This window comes from Trichosurus vulpecula, chromosome 3, assembly GCF_011100635.1.
Source record: "Trichosurus vulpecula isolate mTriVul1 chromosome 3, mTriVul1.pri, whole genome shotgun sequence".
NCBI classification, from domain to species: Eukaryota; Metazoa; Chordata; class Mammalia; order Diprotodontia; family Phalangeridae; genus Trichosurus; species Trichosurus vulpecula.
Window position 1 is genome coordinate 431,144,038 of NC_050575.1, and position 18,173 is coordinate 431,162,210.

The following is an 18,173-nucleotide window of genomic DNA, read 5'->3' on the forward strand; positions in this document are numbered from 1 at the left end:
TCTATCCCAGCCCACTGATTCCCACAGCAGTATATGGCTGAGATTCCTAAGACACAGCTTCATGAATTTAATGCTGGACAGTACCTCTGTGAGCCATGAAGCCTGAAACACCACCCTGGGGAGGGAAGACAGTTTGAGAGCCTTTTGTTCTAAAGGACAGTTTCCTTCAGAACAAAGATTAAAAAACAAACTAAGTGTGCTATGCTTTGTTTTGGTTTGTTACGGTTGGTGGTAAGATTTTTTTTTTTGTTATCCTTGCGCTTCCAGGAAGAAGTAGCCAAAAATTTGCTTGCTGAATTTAACCTGGGCTGTGATGTTCATCGCACTGAGCATGTGTACAGAGTGTACGTAGCCACCTTCCTTGGCTTTGGTGGGAATGCAGCCCGGCAGAGGTATGAAGACAGCTTATTTACCAGCACCATGCTAAAGAACAGGTATGAGACTCCTTGCTCAGCAGTGGCTTCGAACCCAGGATCCTGGCTCTTTGGTCATGGAAAAATAGCCAGGCCAAAGAATAGACATAGGGCTGTGTGTGAGTGTGTGTATCAGAGCTGTGATTTCACTTCTCTGGAACCTCCACCTTCATTTGCCTGTGTGTTTAAAGGCTAAAATATAGTCAGCAGGCTGGCCATGATAAAGTTCTGCCCAGTAGTTGATCTACTAGCTGTCTGTGTACTCTGGTCTCTGTCTCCCTCCCTCTGGCCATGCCCTCCAGGGCAGCTGTTGATGGCAGCTCAAAGAGATTCTCTTAGTTGACACAGGAAATTAAAGGGGGTTAATTTGGTTCATCAAACTGAATATCTGTTACGGATCATCTCTTGTGCCCTTCCAAAGCCCAAAGGAGATCAGTGTATGCATCCATCCTATACATTCTCAAATTGTGTTTCTGTGCGAGTCCTGTTTATGATTATAAGCTCCCCGAGAGGAGATACACCATGTTACTGAAGCCGTAAACTCATAAACACATAGGAGAGCACCCCGTGGCCTTCTCAGTCTACCGTCATTGTCTATTGGTTATAATGATTGCTTTTAATTAACAATGTAGTAAAATATGCCACAGAAAGTCCATCTAAATCCTTCCCAATTCTGTAATTACAGGTAGGCTTAGTTAAGATAATTCAGAACTGTAGGAAAGGATACACTCAAACAAAGAGGGTAGAGAAATCCAGAGTACTCCGAAGTGTTGGCGAAATTGCCTTGTTTTAAGGTCGCAAAAGGTGATTTGGTTTGCATGATGAATGGGCCTGTGGTACTCTTTAACTTAGATGTAGGGCAACTAAAATCATACCATGATGTACGGTGGTTTGTCTTCTCTTGAGGCTGAATGTTATATTTTGTTACTTGGATGGATACGGGATCTCCTTGAAGTGGCCATGCCTTCCAATATTGCTGGCAGCAACGCATCCACACTTCTTGGTCTGTGATTCTTATGCATGGCCTCCCATAAATCCTCCCCAAGGGTAAGGTCAGATATTCTGATTAACATTTGCAAACACTTCTTAATAATTTACTGTACATTTACAAATGACTGGAAGGGACAAGGAGCAGATTTGCCAGTGTTCTCTGCTCAGCTCTGAAGTTGCCCAGAGATTTGATTACTTAGTTATGGACCAAACATCATTGGCGTGTGGAGTAACAAGATGGAACTTTCTAGTTCTTGGCAGTCTCTTTCCTTCACTAGCAGTTCTATCACTTCTGCAAAGTCAGGGTAACAGTGCTCACACAGTGCCTGGCATGTGGTAAATAGTTAATAAATCAGTCCTTTCTAGGAAAACTTGTTGTAAAACTTAAAGCACCATGTAAATGTGAATTTTAACTCTTTTCGGTAGTTGTATAGATTTCATCGTTAATGTTTCTTTTTACAGGCTCCTGAGTAAGCAGACAGGTCTAACTTCTGATACTCCATATCTGGACCCTTGCCTGCCCTTAGACATTCGGGATGAGATTCAGCAGAATGGGCAAACTATGTACCTGCGGGGAACTGGGGACTTCACCCTGTGCCGGAAGACTCTCCAACCTTTCATGAACAAGACAAACGAGACCCAGACTTCCCTCAATGGGGTCTATCAGCCTCCAGTTCACTTTGAGAACAGCGAATTCTATGGCTTTTCAGAATTCTACTATTGCACTGAGGATGTGTTAAGAATGGGGGGAGATTACAATGCTGCTAAGTTTATTAAAGCTGCCAAGGTAACGGATTTAAGAAGGGCCGTGTTCCCTGTGTTCTGGGGGAATGACAGCCAGCTCCTGCCTGCTGCCTGTGCTGCTGCCACTGGGGCAGGTCTGTGGGGAGGGGCCTGTGAAGCCTCGGGGGAGGATCTAGCAGGAGGCAGGAAAGGGCCCGCGTCATACTCAGCCTGGCACACTTCTGGAGCTTTCCGAGGGAGCCAAAGCTCAGTTTGAAGAGGCTGGTCTTACAGTGTACAGAGTGGCTCCAAGAGCATCTAGAGCGGGCTCATAGGCAGGCTTTGGGGCACAGAGTGGGTGGGTGTGTGGTGTAGGTTTTAGTGGCAGATGTCAATTGAGTCTTTCTGATGGTTTTCCTTTAGGATTATTGTGCAACAAAGTGGTCCATCTTGCGGGAACGCTTCGACCAGGGACTGTACGCCTCTCATGCTGACCTCCATAGGCTGAAGTGAGTGTAGGAGCCCAGAGGAAGAGAAGCCCAAGTTAAATAGGCAAAGCATTTTCATGTTGGGGATAAATCCAGTTCACCTCCACATCAGAAGGACTGCTTGGAATGAGAGGGGCCTGGCCGGATCAGGAGTGAGGCCCTGCTCACTGGAAGCATTCTGGATGCTCCCTTATCAGGGATGCACTTGGACGGCCTCATCAGATTATAGCAGCATGGGCTTGTCTAGGATGGGTCACCAGACAGAATGAGAATATCTCTGTCTTAAAATAAACTGTCCATAGAGCTGTGGATTTCATTGTTGAAAAGAGCTGACTTGAGACCTTTGGGTTTCTGAGCCGGCCTGGCTGCCTAGGAGAGTGGAACCCAGGCCCTTGGAGGTTGTTTCTTGTCTCTGACAGATCAGTCCAGCTTAATCTTGTTTTCTCTTTTGACTTGTAGGTATCAGTGCTTTAAATCGGCCTGGATGTACGAGGTGTTCCACAGAGGCTTCTCATTTCCAGTTAATTATAGCAATTTAAAGACAGCCTTGCAGGTGTATGACAAGGAGGTGCAGTGGACCCTGGGAGCAATCCTTTACAGAACCCGGTTCTTACCTTTGAGGTAGGGCAGTTCATTGAGACGTGGGAAGGCTGTTTCTTTGCCATTAGGTTGAGGACACAAAAAAAAAAACCCTGTTTCTTGGGAAGCATTCTTGCAGCCTCTGGAGCTCCCGGGTTCCCAAGGTGCCTGGGGATTCATCTGTAAGTGGCTGGCTCTGGGCAGGCTTGAGCAATGGGCTTCTTCCCCTCCTGAGAGCTACCTTGTACTTGTTATGTTGCTTTCCATGCTTGCTCTCAGCTGGCTATCCATAGTCCCTTGCTAAGGGATCAGTACGTCATCCTGGTGCCTACCACCAGGTCGCCTTCCCTTGGGATGGGAGGTGAGTGTGCTGGGCAGCTCTGGGCTGCATTATTCTGGGGAACTGTTCTGGGCCCCAAGACAGCTCAAGCCTCCAAGACAGCTCAAGCCTCCAAGATCACCCTATCCTGGGGAGATCTAAGAGCCTGAATGCAGCTCCATTCCCCACCTCCCCAACCTGGTTTCTGTGGCTCCCTTCTTCACCACACACCTCTACTTCCTGTCTCCTCAAAGGTGCCCTGACTTCCTTCTCTGTCTGACTGCCCTGAGTAATTAGACCAACCTGCATCTGTCCTCCGTTGTTCTGTTGTTCTGTGTGGCTTCAGGGAGAGCCCTGGGCAGCTCCACCCAACCACTTTGATTGCTGTGGTCCCTGGGCTCACTTCACTGACACAAGCTTCTGCTAATTTTAGCCTGGTATAGTGCAGAGGACCCAAGACTTGGAGACGGGAATGACCCAGGTTCAGATGCCATCCCTGACAGTCAGCCAGCTGTGATTTATTAAGCATCTGCTATGTGCGACACAGTGTGCTGGGAATGTAGAGACAGATGTGAAAACTGTCCCTGCCCTCCAGGAGCTTACAGTCTGGGGGAAAACAGCATAAACGGGTCTGGTGCCTACATCAGGGAGAGGAGGGGATGGCGATCTCCTGGCAGGTCTGGGCCAGGACATGGATAAGCTAGAGAGCTTCGAGAGGAGGGCAGCCAGGATTGGCCAAGATAAGGATCAGAGGGGTGGAAGGATTAAAACTGAGAAGACTTGAGGGCCACAGAAGCTGCCTTTGGGCATCTGAAGGGCTGTCATGTGGCTGACACTGAGGCAGCTTTGCCACAAAAGTTATGTGACCTTGGACTTAACTTCTCCAATGGAATCCCGAGGGAGCATGGCAGAGGGGACAGAGGGCGGGCCCCAGGGGAGAGGCTGCCTTCCCCAGAGCAGAAGAGCAGGTGGGGCTGGGGCACAGGGCTTCCTGATTCCCACCACCCCACATTGCTTTCCACGAATGGACCAGAAATCCTTGTGTGTTTAATGCTTACTTTCCATCAAGAGATTTGCTTATTCCCTTATTCCCCTTCATGGTCTTTGGACAAAAGTGCTTCTTTGGAAGAAAAGCTCCATGAGTATAGATGTAAGTGGGAGGGACAGACCTTTGTGGCCTTCCTGATCACCTTTCCCAGGCCTCAGCATGACACATCAGAGTCTGGAGCCCATGCAGAGGCTGCCCCCTTCAGGCTGCTAACCAGGTCCTGGAAGACAGCCTGTTCTTGCCCCAGCTCCTCCCCTGCAACCCATTTTGAGATCCTATAGCTGACTCCCTGGAGGCTCGGGCTCTGGTGCCTCCTTCACTCTGCCCCAATGGTCTCCATGCTCTGCCTTCACTGTATTCTGCTCATCTTTTGTCTTGCCCACTTCTCTTCTAGCTGATGCCTTGAAACTAGATCTTTTGGCTGTCGGTCTCTTCTGCTAACCGTGTTCTGTCGCCATAACCCTTCGAAGCTTGGCCAGGCCTGTACCCCGGGGCCTCCTCATCCCAGAATGATGAGGCCTCTAGTTGTGAAGGCCTGGCCCTAGCTCCCAGAGGATGGCTTAGCAAAGTTCTAGAACGCTCAGAAAAGCCAGGGACTGGAAACCACGTTTTGGCTTGATTTCCCCAGGAGCAGATCTCTCAGACTACATGTTGTTGCTGTGATCATAAAGGCCTGAAGTCATGGGCTCGTGTGGTGCAGTGGATAGAGCCTTGGACCCAGAGTCAGAAGGACTTCAGATCTGGCCTTAGACATTTAACTGGCGGTGCTACCCTGGGCGAGTCCTTTTACCTGTGCCTCAGTTTCTTCATCTGAAAAATGGGGATGATCGTGGCACTAGATGAGATCACCATTGTAAAGCACTTGGCTTAGTGCCTGGCATGTAGTAGGTGCTCTCTAGATCTTAGGTGTCACTGTTATTAGTTGTTCTCATTAGGACACTCGCTTTGCCTTTCTCTGCCTCTCCCAGGCCTCTCCAGTTGGGTCTCTGCAGGGCTCTTATTAGTGCCCGCTTTTTCGTGCCTATTTTTAAAGTAAGCAGCAGGCTCACACACAGGATGCAGGATCGGTGTCGTGGTGGTGGTGACGGTAGCCAACATGTGTCATGCTCTAAGGTGTGTGAAGTGCTTCACATGCATATGCTCTGGGTCCTTTTGACTCCTGAGGCAGCTCTCTTTCTACTGCGGTCTGCCACCCCGCCGCCACTGTCTTCCTCAAGTAAAACTTGGTGCCCGGTCCTAATGTTTGTCAGAGCTAAGCAGAAGATGACTGGTAGGTACTTTGTGCTGCCCCTAAACGTGGGATTCCTCATTGTGGCTTCTGTGCTCTGGTCAGACACCTTCGGGGGTAATTTCTTCATGATGCCATTTTTCTCACACCCTGGTTGTAGTTGCAGGTCTTTAGTTTTTTACAAAATAAGTTAATTGGGCGATTTAGCCTTCATTTGCTCTTTACCTTGATAATGATTCCTGGTTTTTCCCCCTCCGTTTTGGCAGAGACATCCAGCAGGAGAACTTCCGGGCCAGCCACACTCACTGGCGAGGCTTCTCCTTTGTCTACAACCACTACCTGTTCTCCGCCTGCTTCCTGGTCGTCCTCTTATCCATCCTGCTGTATGTGCTGCGCCTGCGGAGGATTCACCGGCGCATGCTGTGGAGCAGCTCGGCGGCCTCCCTCTGGATGGAGGAAGGACTTCCGCCCCAGAAGATGGCTGGAGCCTTGTGAGCCGGGGCTCGTGTGAGGGCCCGGGGAGACTCAGAAAAGAAAAAGCCATTTTTGCCTCAGGGGTTCTTCTCATTTCTCCCTCTTTCTTTCCTTCCCATTTGGTTCCTTCAAATAACAACATTTTTTAAAAGACCTGCTTTCCCGGCAGTGTGGTGTTCGCTTATTTTTGGAAACTGCTGAGAAACGGGAAAGGCACTCGGTGTAAATAGAACCTCCCAGCTAGACATCCTAGGGGCTTTCCTCTTTAAGCAGTTGGTCACATAAACGCACTCTCATATTTGGGGCGGGGGCAGGCCGAGAGGAGCACCTCGGGATGAAGAGGGGCTCTAAGAACCACAAAGTCTTATTGACTGAAGAGCTGATTCCTCTTCCTTTGTTGTGCAGTGAGCTCCTCAGCCCAGCTAGGGGAGTGGGTGTGTGTTTGTATTTATTTTTCAGGCTCACTGCTCTGAGATTTCATTAAAATGTTTTAAAATCCCAAGCCATGCAAATAGAAGACAGACCAGGGTGGGGCTGACAGGCTTTAAAAGTGGTAGTGAAGAAACCTATAAAATGTGAAATGTGGATTGTCTCTGTGTGTATATGGGGTGTGTGAGAGCACGTGTATGTGTGTGCATGTCTATATGATGTGTGCGTACAAAATTATGATGAGTTTGAGTGAGGATAAAGAAAGCCTGTCCCTTCCCAGCTAGGATTCTTTTTCAAAAACAAAAGAAAACAAACTTGAACACTTTTGCTTGGTTTGCATTGAGGGGAGTCTCCTGTCCGTACCACCCCCCCCACCCCGCCCCCCTCAGTGAGAAGCTGACAAAGGTCGATAGCCCCTTCCTCCCTCCTATCTCCATGTCCTGGGAACCCTTTCAGTGTGGACACTGCACAGTGAGGTGGTTCATCCCAGGGACGCTGTGTATTAGAGCGCTCCTCTGTTGGTCTGTTTTCTTTGGCCTAGCTCATTCTTTTTTCCAGTTTCCTCCTTTAAATGGACACCTTGAGACTTGACCAAAAGTGGTACTCCCAAGGACCATATTTTTGTAGAGGGGAAGCATCAGCTGGTGGGGAGCTCTCCCCCGGTGTGATGAGGCTACATCAGCAAAGCTCTTATAAAAACCCAGACAGAGAGGGGAGTGTTATGTATTGGCTTAGAGTAATGCTTCCACGGTTCAGGTGCTTCAGACATTCAGAGAAAAAAATATATTTTAAGGAAAACCAAATTAAAGCCCAGGGGTGTGGGGTGCATTCCCAACCACGGCATTCTAGTTGTAGAGGCTTTGACTGTGTGAGACAGCTCACTGGGATCATCTCGCCCTGAGGTTTGGTCCCTGCCCAGGGTCAAGAGCCTCCTTTTGTGCTGTTCATGGCAGCTGGCCCAGAGGAGGGCCATCGGCAGGCAGCACATCGCTGTTTCCAGTGTCGTTGCTAGCTTTTCCTTTCCATGAGTTTAAAGTAGGCCGCAGGGATGGAATTTGCCAGTCGGGCTGTTTGCCCAGCAGTTTGATAACACTGTTAAGTCAGATTTCCTTAAATACTCTGTTGTCCAAAACACTGTGATGAAATACCACAAAGGACAAAGTTCCCTTCCTGATATAAATTCTCCAAAGATGGAAGTCCCCAAAATGCAAAAATTACTGGAACGTTCCCCACTCCAAGGTGAAAGGTTGGTGATTGCTGGGGCAGTGTGTACTGGAGAGACCTCAGGGGTACTTCCCTGTGGTACCTTCAGATCTGACTTCTGAAATGTGGATGCACCTTTGGACCTTTGGCCCCTGGGGCGCAGTCTTCCTGGGCAGGGAGCGGTGGGATGAGCAGACCAGCTTGAAAGAAGGTGGTCCCCAGGGCTGGAGCTCAATCCAGATGCGGCCACAGCCTGCCTGCTTTTTGGTATCAATAGTGTCTGGACCTTGGGGCTTCACTCTCCCACAGACCAGCAGGCTATGCCATGGAATGCACTTGCCAGTGAAAGCTGAGCTAGAGCCTTCTGGTCCTTTAGCTGTGAAAACCCTGGCAGGGCAGGCTTCCAAGATGAACACAACTTGTATTGGAGTCTCCTTTTATCAGGAAGGGCCCAGGTGGGGCCTCTGTGCTTTGCCTAGATCCAGCTGAGGGTGGGAAGTTGGGCCCAAGTCACCCAACATTCTCATGCCCTCCTCCTCCCCTTCAGAGAGGTGAACACAAAGACAATTGATAGGCTAGAGAGAAATGTTATTTCCTCCTGGGTTTCACTAACTTTGCTCCTTGGAAATTTTCAAGATGAATTTTCTAAGAAGCCAGAAAGCAATAGAAAAAAGGGATTTATTTACTTCTAGTGAAAAAAAAATTTTTAAATCAGATGTAATATTGTGATTGGAAATTTTGTTATCAATTCACTTGTGCCAGATAGGAAATAGCATTACATTCCAATGTTTTTTAGCATTACAGGTAGAAGTAATACCCATTGCCTTCCATGGACCTAACTCAGATTGCAAAAAAAAAAAAGAAAAAAATTCTAATCATTAAATCACTCATTATGTCTGACTGGTCCAAGGCTGGTGAATGTCACACTATAAGTCCCTGCTGTGTTTTTTTTTTTTTATGACTCTTTGTGGTCATCAGGCTATTTGCAAACATTTTGAGTTTCTGGTCCACGTAGCTATGGGTTTTGCTTGTTAAGAAATGTAATTTTCTTGTAGAAATTTCCAACATTCATTCACAGAAACCTTCGGGTCGCTTCCCACCATGCTGGGTCAGAAGGAGGACTGGTAGTAGGCCCAGTTCTGCAGAATAAAAGGCAGGCCAAGCAGGGAGGAGCGGAGTTCAGTAGGAGGAGGATGATGTCAGCCGAGGACCTCGGACCTGTGCAACCTTGAAGAACAATGACCTGCTTTCAGTCCTGTTGTGGAGAGCCCCTCTGTGAATGCAGCTCTGAAGCCTCTGAGCCACACTAAGAGGGTTCGCTTTATTTTCAGACCCTGGGGGAGGCATTGTGAATGTTGAATGTTGCAATGTAGTGACAGATTTATAAAGTGAGGAGATGACATTTTTTTCCCTCTGACCTGCTGACTGTGGTGTACTCACATTTCAAAATCAGGCCCACATAAAACAATTTAGGGTACAAGGAGTGTCACTTAGAGACTAAGTGACAAAAATGGGTTTTCAAGATGTTCTTAAAAACAGCTCCATCTTTGTGTTGTGGTTAACATTCAATGCTGTGAAAGTGCGTTAGGTATTCGGCTATGGCCGTGGCTTGGGACGTTTGGTACTAATGTGGCCTTCTGGCTATTGATGGCAAGTGATGTGACCAACGAAGGAGAATTCTGGGACCTATTGCTGAAATGACAGGGTTTTACTGCAGGGGATTGCAGAAAATGAGGGAATGTGTTTAAATTAAGCTTGCATTTTATCAAATTCATATTTCCTTTCAAAGCTGGTAGACCTTGTTTTGGAAAACTTGGAGGTGGACAATCTCCACCAAATCCGTCTCCTTTCATTTTCCATTTTGTAGCAGCCCCATGTTGGCATGCGTGAGTGGACGATGCTGAGAATAAAGTAGAAATTCATAACATTATTTCTGGTCTGGGTGTGGTCTGGAATCCTGGTAGGTGGAAGAGATTTGGCTGCGTAGTTTGCATCTCATTAAAATGAATAGTTTTCATCGACAATTATCTATTTTCCAGTTAAGTAAAGCCCAGATTCTTGGAGAACCCTGGAATTCCATACATAGACTGTATCTGGCTTGGGGTGTGAGATGGGCAACTGCACTCTCATGGGAGTTTTATAGATAGACCAGCAAATGGAAATAAAATATTCCCAAAGGAGAAATTCAAGGCATGCTTGCTACTCTTCTCTAGACACCAATAACAAGCAAAATGCATAAAGATACTCCTACGGGAGAGTTACTTGGAAGGTTCCAATTCATCCCAAGCATAAGACAGAAGAAGAAAGCTATCTTTTTATTTAATTCCCAAAGATGTTAAATTCACAATTTCATAAGCAAAACATTCAAGCTTCTAGTGTCTTTTATCATAAATGGCACCTAGGAAGTGCTGATACATCCTTGGTTTTACTCCGCACTTTTAAGATGATGGGACTTAAAGCTGCATTCAATTACACAGCATCCCCAAGGGTGGCGGAAGGGGGAGGGGGCACAGAAGTGTTTCCTTATTTTCTGGGATGACATGTGACCAGAATAGAGCCTGCAAGAAACAGCCAAGTTGAGATGGAACCCAGATCACAAAGGGAGGGGGCTAGATTAGGTGGCCTACAAGATCCTTTCCAATTCTAAACCTCAGAAAACTTTGAAACTGTATTTCACTTAAGGGTTGAGTCCACTAGAGATGATTTTCACTCTCCGTGTCTTCATGAGTAATACGTGTATGTGTGTGTGTGTATGTATCACATACACACACAGAGGCAGTTAGGTGGTGCAGTGGGTAGAGCATCAGGCCTGGAGTCAGGAAGACCTGAGTTCAGATGCGGCCTTAGACACTGACTGGCTATGTGACCCTGGGCAAGTCACTTCCCCATGTTTGCCTCAGTTCGCTCATCTGTCAAGTGAGCAGGAGAAGGGAATGGCAGACCACTCCAATATCTCTGCCAATGGGGTCAGATATGACTGACATGAGTGAGCAGCAACTATATATATATATGTATATATATGTATATATATACATATATATATACACGTATATGTTTTATATATGGTTTAATACTCAGTATAATTCAAGGAAGACTTCCTGGCAGACCTGCCCTTTCTGCTTCTATAATATAAAAGATGAAGGAGAGATGGGCTGGTGAACATCGGAGGAGACCAACATCGACAAGATGGCACAGTAGAGGAGGCACCCTAGCCAAGCTCTTCTGACATTGCCTTCCAAACACCTTCGAAATACCGCCTCCAATTGAATTCAAGAACATAAGCAGGAGAAGGAAGGGGTAGAAGGAGGGTGGTTTGGGGAGAGGAACAAGATTGCTCCAAAGCCAATTCCGGTCCTGCTGCTGGTGTCACAAAGAGAGTTGGTGTTCAAATACAGGGTGTTCCCAAAGTCTGGACACATAGGCAAAAATACATATTTTCAAGAAAAGAATGAAATTTTCAACAACATTTTATTTAATTGGAATATTAACAAATAACATCTTCAATATGATTTCTGTCATTTGTGATGCAAAGGTTGATGCACTTTGCAAGATTCACTTGAACTTGATGCAATAACTCCACATTGCTGTCAATTTTAGCACCGTCACTCTTTATGCGTTCTATCAAGTGTGTTGCACCTGTGATTTTCATTGAGTACACCTTCTCCTTTAGCATACCCCAGAAAAAGAAGTCAAGGGGGCTAAAGTCTGTTAATATTCCAAATATTTCAAAATATGCATTTTTGCCTATGTGTTCCAGACTTTAGGGACACCCTGTAGAACTTGTAATACTACTTTGAAAGCCATGCCTTGGGGTAAACATAATTCTTTTATGCTTGAGGTAGATAAAATGGGAAAATAAAACTATGTTCTTGAAATGGATAAACTTTCTTTTTCTACTTGGATCAAGAAAAAGTGCCCGTTTCTAACATCTGGTCCTTTTAAATATGGCTGATACAGTTACAGAATATTTTGTATTACTTTTAATTAACTATTGAGACTAACCTTAGGACACGGATGACCTTACTCTGAGCATCACCATCCCCCAAATGCCCACGTATTCAGTACATCAAATGGCCAGTGGTCCTCCACAAGGGCTTGTGAAGGGAAAGAAAAACCACACATCACTTTTGCATTCAAACTGACTGACAGCAAGGTCATGCAAAGATAAAGGAGAGCCTTTTGAATCCTTGAGTTCTCTCCAGCTTTGCCATGAGCATCCATATCAGAGTGAAACGGAATCCTTTTAAAAGACTTAGCCGGGCCCAGAATGTCAGGTTTTGCCTGTGATGAGGTCTCCTAACAAAGGGAGAAGTTTATCTGTCAGTGTCTATTTAAACACGTTTGTATTTTTTTTTAACCAGGTTGGCCCTTCATTCCCCATCCTTGATTCTCTCTGCAGATCCATTAGGCAGGATGGAGGCTCTCTTTGCTGTTTGACCTTCATCAGTGACCCCTGCTTGGCAGGTGCATGACAGCTCAGCTTCAGGACTCCTTGGCCACTTGAACTGCTCAGTAAACACACACCCAAGGCTGTTGAGTGCAAGGAGGCCTTTGTGAAACCCAAACAAGACGCTGGTCAGTGGAAACACCAGTTCTTCTTCAGGGATTTGCCCTGAGAAGAATACTTGAAGGTATCTATCAGACCATAATGATGACTGGCAAAAATGGCAGCTCTCCTTGTGTCAACACAAACCCCACTCAATGGAGGTTTCAGAAATGGTGGGGATTTTTGGGTGGAGGGTGGGGGGTTGCAACAGGATTCCTGTTAAATCACTCAACATAGGTTTGTTTGGGGGCAGCCTGCTGTGCTTTTAAGCTGGGCACCTCTTCCTTCAGGCCTTGAGGAGAGGGGGAGTTAGATGAGGTCCCCCGGACTATTGTTCCATTTGGCTCCAATTCTTTTCCCTTGACCACTGGGCTTATAATTATCAGTAATGGTAACAGCAGCTTTCCCCTGAGGATTCACCGTGCCTACATTTGTGATCCTGATTCTGGGGTCAGCTCTCTGTCCACTCTCCCACAATGCCTCAGGTGAGAAAACTGAAGGGAACTTCATTTCATGATCCTCCAATGAAAGGAAGCACACACACATCAGGGACACACGTGCACACGTAAGTGTTTGCTATTGCCTTGGAGCAGTCAGAAGAGACACTTCTCATAGATAACAATAACAAGCATTTACATGGTCCTGGGAGGTTTGCAAACACTTTACAACAACCTTAGGAGGCAGGTGCTGCTCTTATTACCATTTTTACAGCAGAGGAAACTGAGGCAAATATGTCCAGTGGCTTAGCCAGGGTCACACAGCTAGTAAGTATCTGTGGTAGGGCTTGAACTTGGGTCTTTCTGACTCCGAGTCTCACATTTACCTGCCTCAGTGAGATTCTCCAGATGCTCCTGTTTGTGAGTGACATTGTGAAAATCATATTAAGCCCTCAGGGCACTGCAGCCTTTCTTCAGTGAGACCTGCAGCAACTCACTGGGTACTCACCAGCCCGGGAAGAGCACAGGTACTCAATCAGATCTTGCCCAGATTATGAGTTATTGTTGTGCAGTTTTAATGTCAACACCTCACTCTTTGGTCTAGAGGCTAATTGCTTTTAATCCATATGGGTCTGTCTGTCTGTCTGCCTCTGCTCTTACAGGAGTTTACAAATAAAGATTAAAAACAATCAGTATAAAATCCTTTTCACCATGCTGCTTTTGGAGAGGCCAGTTACAGAAAAACGAGACAAAACAAAACAAAAAAACTCCAATGTGTAAGACAAATTTAGATCTGTGACCTGGTTAAATTCTGTGTATTTCCACACAGCCACTGATGTCCTCCATCTGCCCTTAACTGTCATGGAATAAATATACAGACACGCAGCTTAAGACAATTATGATCATTGATAAAGATTAGGAAATACGCCATGCCTAGGATGCCTTCTCCTTCTGCCCCTGTGACTCCCTTCTTGCATTGGTGAGTTCCCCCTCCACTTTGAGACAAGGCCCAGACCACCCATCCTTTATTCTCTGGATTTTACCACCATGCACTCCCCCTGGCCCTTTGGGTACTGCCCTGCCCCCCACGTCTTTTCTGCTCCTTTTGTCTTGTTTACCTCCATTAGAGTGTGAGCTCCCAGAGGTCAGGGACTGTCTTTCTTTTGGCTTGTATTCATTTCCTTAGCACTTAGCCCAGGTCTTGGGCATATAGCTGGTGCTTAATAAGTGCTTATTGACTTGGGCTGTTAAAAGAGAAACAGCTTAAAGAAATAGCCAGAAAAGTCGTCTAGAAGAAGGCGGTAGCAGCAGACACCAAATAGAGAAAGTTGTGGGAGATTAAACCTTTCACAGCTTTTTCTCCATTATATAAGTGGGGGTTCAGGATGAGCTCTTTGGCCTGTTCAGCAGTGCTCTTGGCCACCGAGGCCAGCGTGCCACATTCAGTACCTTGTCCCCAAACTCTGTGTTCTCAAACACCACATGAGATGCCTCTAGGGTGGCTGACATCTGCGGAACAGTCCTGTTCCCTTGGCAGGAGGTGACTCTCTTAACACCTTCTCCCCTCTTTCTCTGGGCAATTGCAGGGGGAGTCAAAAGCTCCCTCAGACAGAGGCTTAGATGAGGCAATAAACTGAAACCCATGGCTAGTGATCATGTTATCCCCCGTGAGATGCAGTTTGAACAGGAATCATCGGGAGTAGGGAGCACAGGAACTTCAGTTCATTCAAAGGAGGTCTAACAGCAGAGACTGAATTAATAGAGATACAGCCCAGGGGCAGCCACTGAGGAGCCCGAGGGGCAGGGAGGATGCTGGAGGGCTAACAATAGAGATGAGATGTCCGGCGGGGCTGCCCAGCCCACTCTGCAAGGGCAAAGTGGGGATGGGAGAGGAGGATCATGTCCTCTATCAACCCTAACAAGCACCAATGGGGAACATACTAGACTTGGGATCAGAGGACCTTGGTTCAATCCTCACCCCCAGCACCACTAGCTTAGTGACCTTGAACAAGTCAAATGAATTCTTTTTGCTTTGGCTCTCTGCTCTTTCAAGTTGGGATGGGGAGGAAGGTTGGACCAGAGAGCCTTCACTCGAGGTCCGTGATACCTGTGAGCCCCTTTCTGAGACTGCTGCCCTGCACACAGCCCAGTGGGTTGGGTATGAGAAACAGCCGGAAGGTTTAGAAAGAAGGTGGAGGATGATTAAAAGCATCTTCTGCTGATGACCTTTCTTTACATTTCCAGTGTTTAGTACAGTGCCTGGAGCATAGTAAGCACTTCATAAGGTCTTGGTGACTGATTCCTAGTCCATAAGCTCTGTGAGGGCATCAGCCACACAGTCCCTTCAGCCTCTAGCACAGGACTCTGCACCGAGGAGGTACTCAGATGTTTGTCTGGTGCTTTGTTGGGACCACAGGACCATCAGATTTAGGGCAGGAAAGGACCTCCCAAGCCACCTACTCCCCACCCTATTCTTTGACAGATGTGGAAGCCAAGGCTGAGAGAAGGGAAGTAAGTGACTTGCCCAGAGGAGCCCAGGTCCTCTAATTCCAATTCCAGGGCTCTGTCGCCCTGGGTTCACAGAAAGGGGGATGGGCACCAGGGAGGGGACATAGAGGATTCTGAAAGCATTAGCCTTCATTGTTCACATTTGTCTAAGGTGAGCACGGTGGGGTCTCCACGGCAGACACCTGTGCATCCCTAACCTAGGCTCTGTCATGCTCCATGGGCTTTGGACCATCTGGCCAAGGCTGAGCTGAGGTCCCTCTCTTTGGATGGTCATTCTCCCTGCAGAAGCCCATCACCCTTTCCTCTTGAACACTAAGCCCAAATTCAGAGCCACCAACCGGAAAAGTGTCCCTGTGCACCCAGCTGGGGCCTCAGGATATGTAACCAGATGTTGCCACCTAGTGGCTATGTCTTTGCTGACTCCTGGTCCTCTCTTCCTGCTGGGAGCAGCCCTTCTTTGAGGTCATTATCCTATCGTAGGCTTTCTAGGGACCTTTCCAACCTCATAATTTTACAGGTGAGGAAACTGAGGTCCAGAGAAGAAAAGTTACTTGCTCAAGGTTAAAGTTAGTGGCATTGACTGAGCTGGGATAAGAGCTTTCAGGCACTAATGGTTTTTGGTGTAAACTCCATGAGAGACAGCAAGGAGTTTCAAGTGGATAGAATGCTGGACCTGGAGTCAGGAAGACCTGAGTTCAAATCTTGCTTCAGACACTCACTAGCTGCATGACCCTGGGCAAGTCACTTAATCCTATTTGCCTCAGTTTCCTCATCTGTAAAATGAGCTGGAAAAGGATTTTTACCAAGAAAACCCCAAATGGGGTCACAAAGAGTTGGACAGGTCTGACCAACCAAAAACTCTATGGAAGCAGGAAATATGTGCATTATCTTTTGCTATAAATATTGACAGTGTTCTGTGCTTAGGGTTTGAAAGATGTGATTACGAATTACCCCAGACACTTAGTTGTACGACCTTGGGTCATACAACTTAATTTTACTTTTGCATCTGTAAAATGAAGATGACAATAGTAATAGGTCATAGGATTGTTGAGAGAATCAAATGAGATAACATGTAAAGCTCTTTGATACCTGTAAAGGGTGATATAAATGCTTAATATTCTAAGCTAGGGATTCTTAACCATTTTTGTTTTATGGATCCCTTTTGCAGTCTACTGAACCCTATGCACCCCTTCTCAGAATAATATTTTTATTTTTTCCAATTTTTAAAAATTCTATCTCTCCCTCTCCCTCTCCCTCCCCTTCCCTCTCCCTGAGACAGTAAGCAATCAGATATAGGTTATACATGTGCAATCATGTAAAATGTTTCCATACTAGCAATTTTGTACAAGAAGACTAAGAAGAAAAAAAATGAAAGTGAAAAACAGCATACTTCATCTGTATTCAACCAATATCAGTTCTTTCTCTGGAGGCAGATACTTTGTTACATCATTAGTCCTTTGGGATTGTCTTAGATCATTGTATTGCTGAGAAAAGCTAAGTCATTCACAATTCTTCATTGAAGAATATTTCTGTTACTGTGTACAACATTGTCCTGGTTTTGCTCACTTCACTACGCATCAGTTCATGTAAGTTTTTCCAAGTTTTTCTGAAATCATTTTGCTTGTCATTCTTATAGCACCATAATATTCCATTACCATCATATGCCACAGCTTGGTTAGCCATTCCCCAATTAATTTCTAATTCATAGCTACCACAAAAAGAACTGCTCTCAACATTTTTGTACAAATAGGTCCTTTTCCATTTTGTGGATGTCGTTGGGATATAGACCTAGCAGTGGTGTTGCTGGATCAAAGGGTATGCATGGTGTGTCCTTTGGACACAGTTCCAAATTGCTCTCCAGAATGGTTGGATCAGTTTGAAATGCTACCCACAGTGCCTTAGTGTTCCAGTTTTCCTACATCCCCTCCAACATCCAACATTTCCTTTTTTGTCATATTAGCCACTCTGATAGGTGTGAGGTGGTACTTCAGAGTTGTTTTAATTTTCATTTCCCTGATCAATAGTGATTTAGAACATTTTGTCATATGACTATACATAGCTTTGAATTCTTTGCCTAAAAACTACTTATTCTTATCCTTTGACCATTTATCAATTGGGGAATGATTTGTGTTTTTGTAAATTTGACTCAGTTCTCTATATACTTGAGAAGTGAAGCCTTGAGGGATACTTGTTGCAAAATTTCTCTCCAGTTTTCTGCTTTCCTCATAATTTTGTAGCATTGGTTTTGTTTGTGCAAAAACTTTTTAATTTTATATAATAAAAATTATTTATTTTACATTTTGTAATGCTCTCTACATCTTCTTTGGTCCCATATTCTTCTCTTATCCATAGATCTAACAGATAAACTATTCCATGCTCTCCTAATTTGCTTATGGTATTACCCTTTATGTGTAAATCATATACCCATTTTGACCTTATCTTGGTATATGGTGTGAGATTGGTCTATACCTAGTTTCTGCCATACTGTTTTCCAGCTTTTCCAGCAATTTTTGTCAAATACTGAGTTTTTGTCCCAAAAGCTTAGATCTTTGGGTTTACCATGTACTATGGTCATTTACAATAATGTAATTTGTACCTAATCCATTCCACTGATCCACCACTCTGTTTCTTAGCTAGTACCAGATTGCTTTGATAATTACTGCTTTATAACACAGTTTGAGATTTGGTATGGCTAGAACACCTTCTTTTGCTTTTTTTTTTCATTTATTCCCTTGATGTTCTTGAACTTTTGTTCTTCTAGATGAATTTTGTTATTATTTTTTTCTAG

At 45.6% G+C, this 18,173-nt stretch overlaps 1 protein-coding gene across 2 annotated transcripts in view; it reads left to right on the forward strand.

Moving 5' to 3' along the window:
* ENTPD4 (ectonucleoside triphosphate diphosphohydrolase 4) overlaps window positions 1–9,824 on the forward strand; it is a 32,930-nt gene extending 23,106 nt beyond the window's left edge. Inside the window, exons 9-14 of one of the 2 annotated variants that reach the window (XR_005009879.1) lie at window positions 268–434; window positions 1,866–2,190; window positions 2,550–2,635; window positions 3,074–3,235; window positions 6,055–7,937; window positions 8,973–9,824. Coding sequence is in view for 1 of the 2 variants with exons in the window: in XM_036749648.1 (XP_036605543.1) it covers window positions 268–434; window positions 1,866–2,190; window positions 2,550–2,635; window positions 3,074–3,235; window positions 6,055–6,283 (969 nt within the window). In the remaining variant the exon portion in view is untranslated. Of the gene's footprint in view, window positions 1–267; window positions 435–1,865; window positions 2,191–2,549; window positions 2,636–3,073; window positions 3,236–6,054 lie in introns of both variants that reach the window. The other variant, XM_036749648.1, reaches the window with a different exon arrangement.
* The last annotated feature ends 8,349 nt before the right edge of the window (window positions 9,825–18,173 follow it).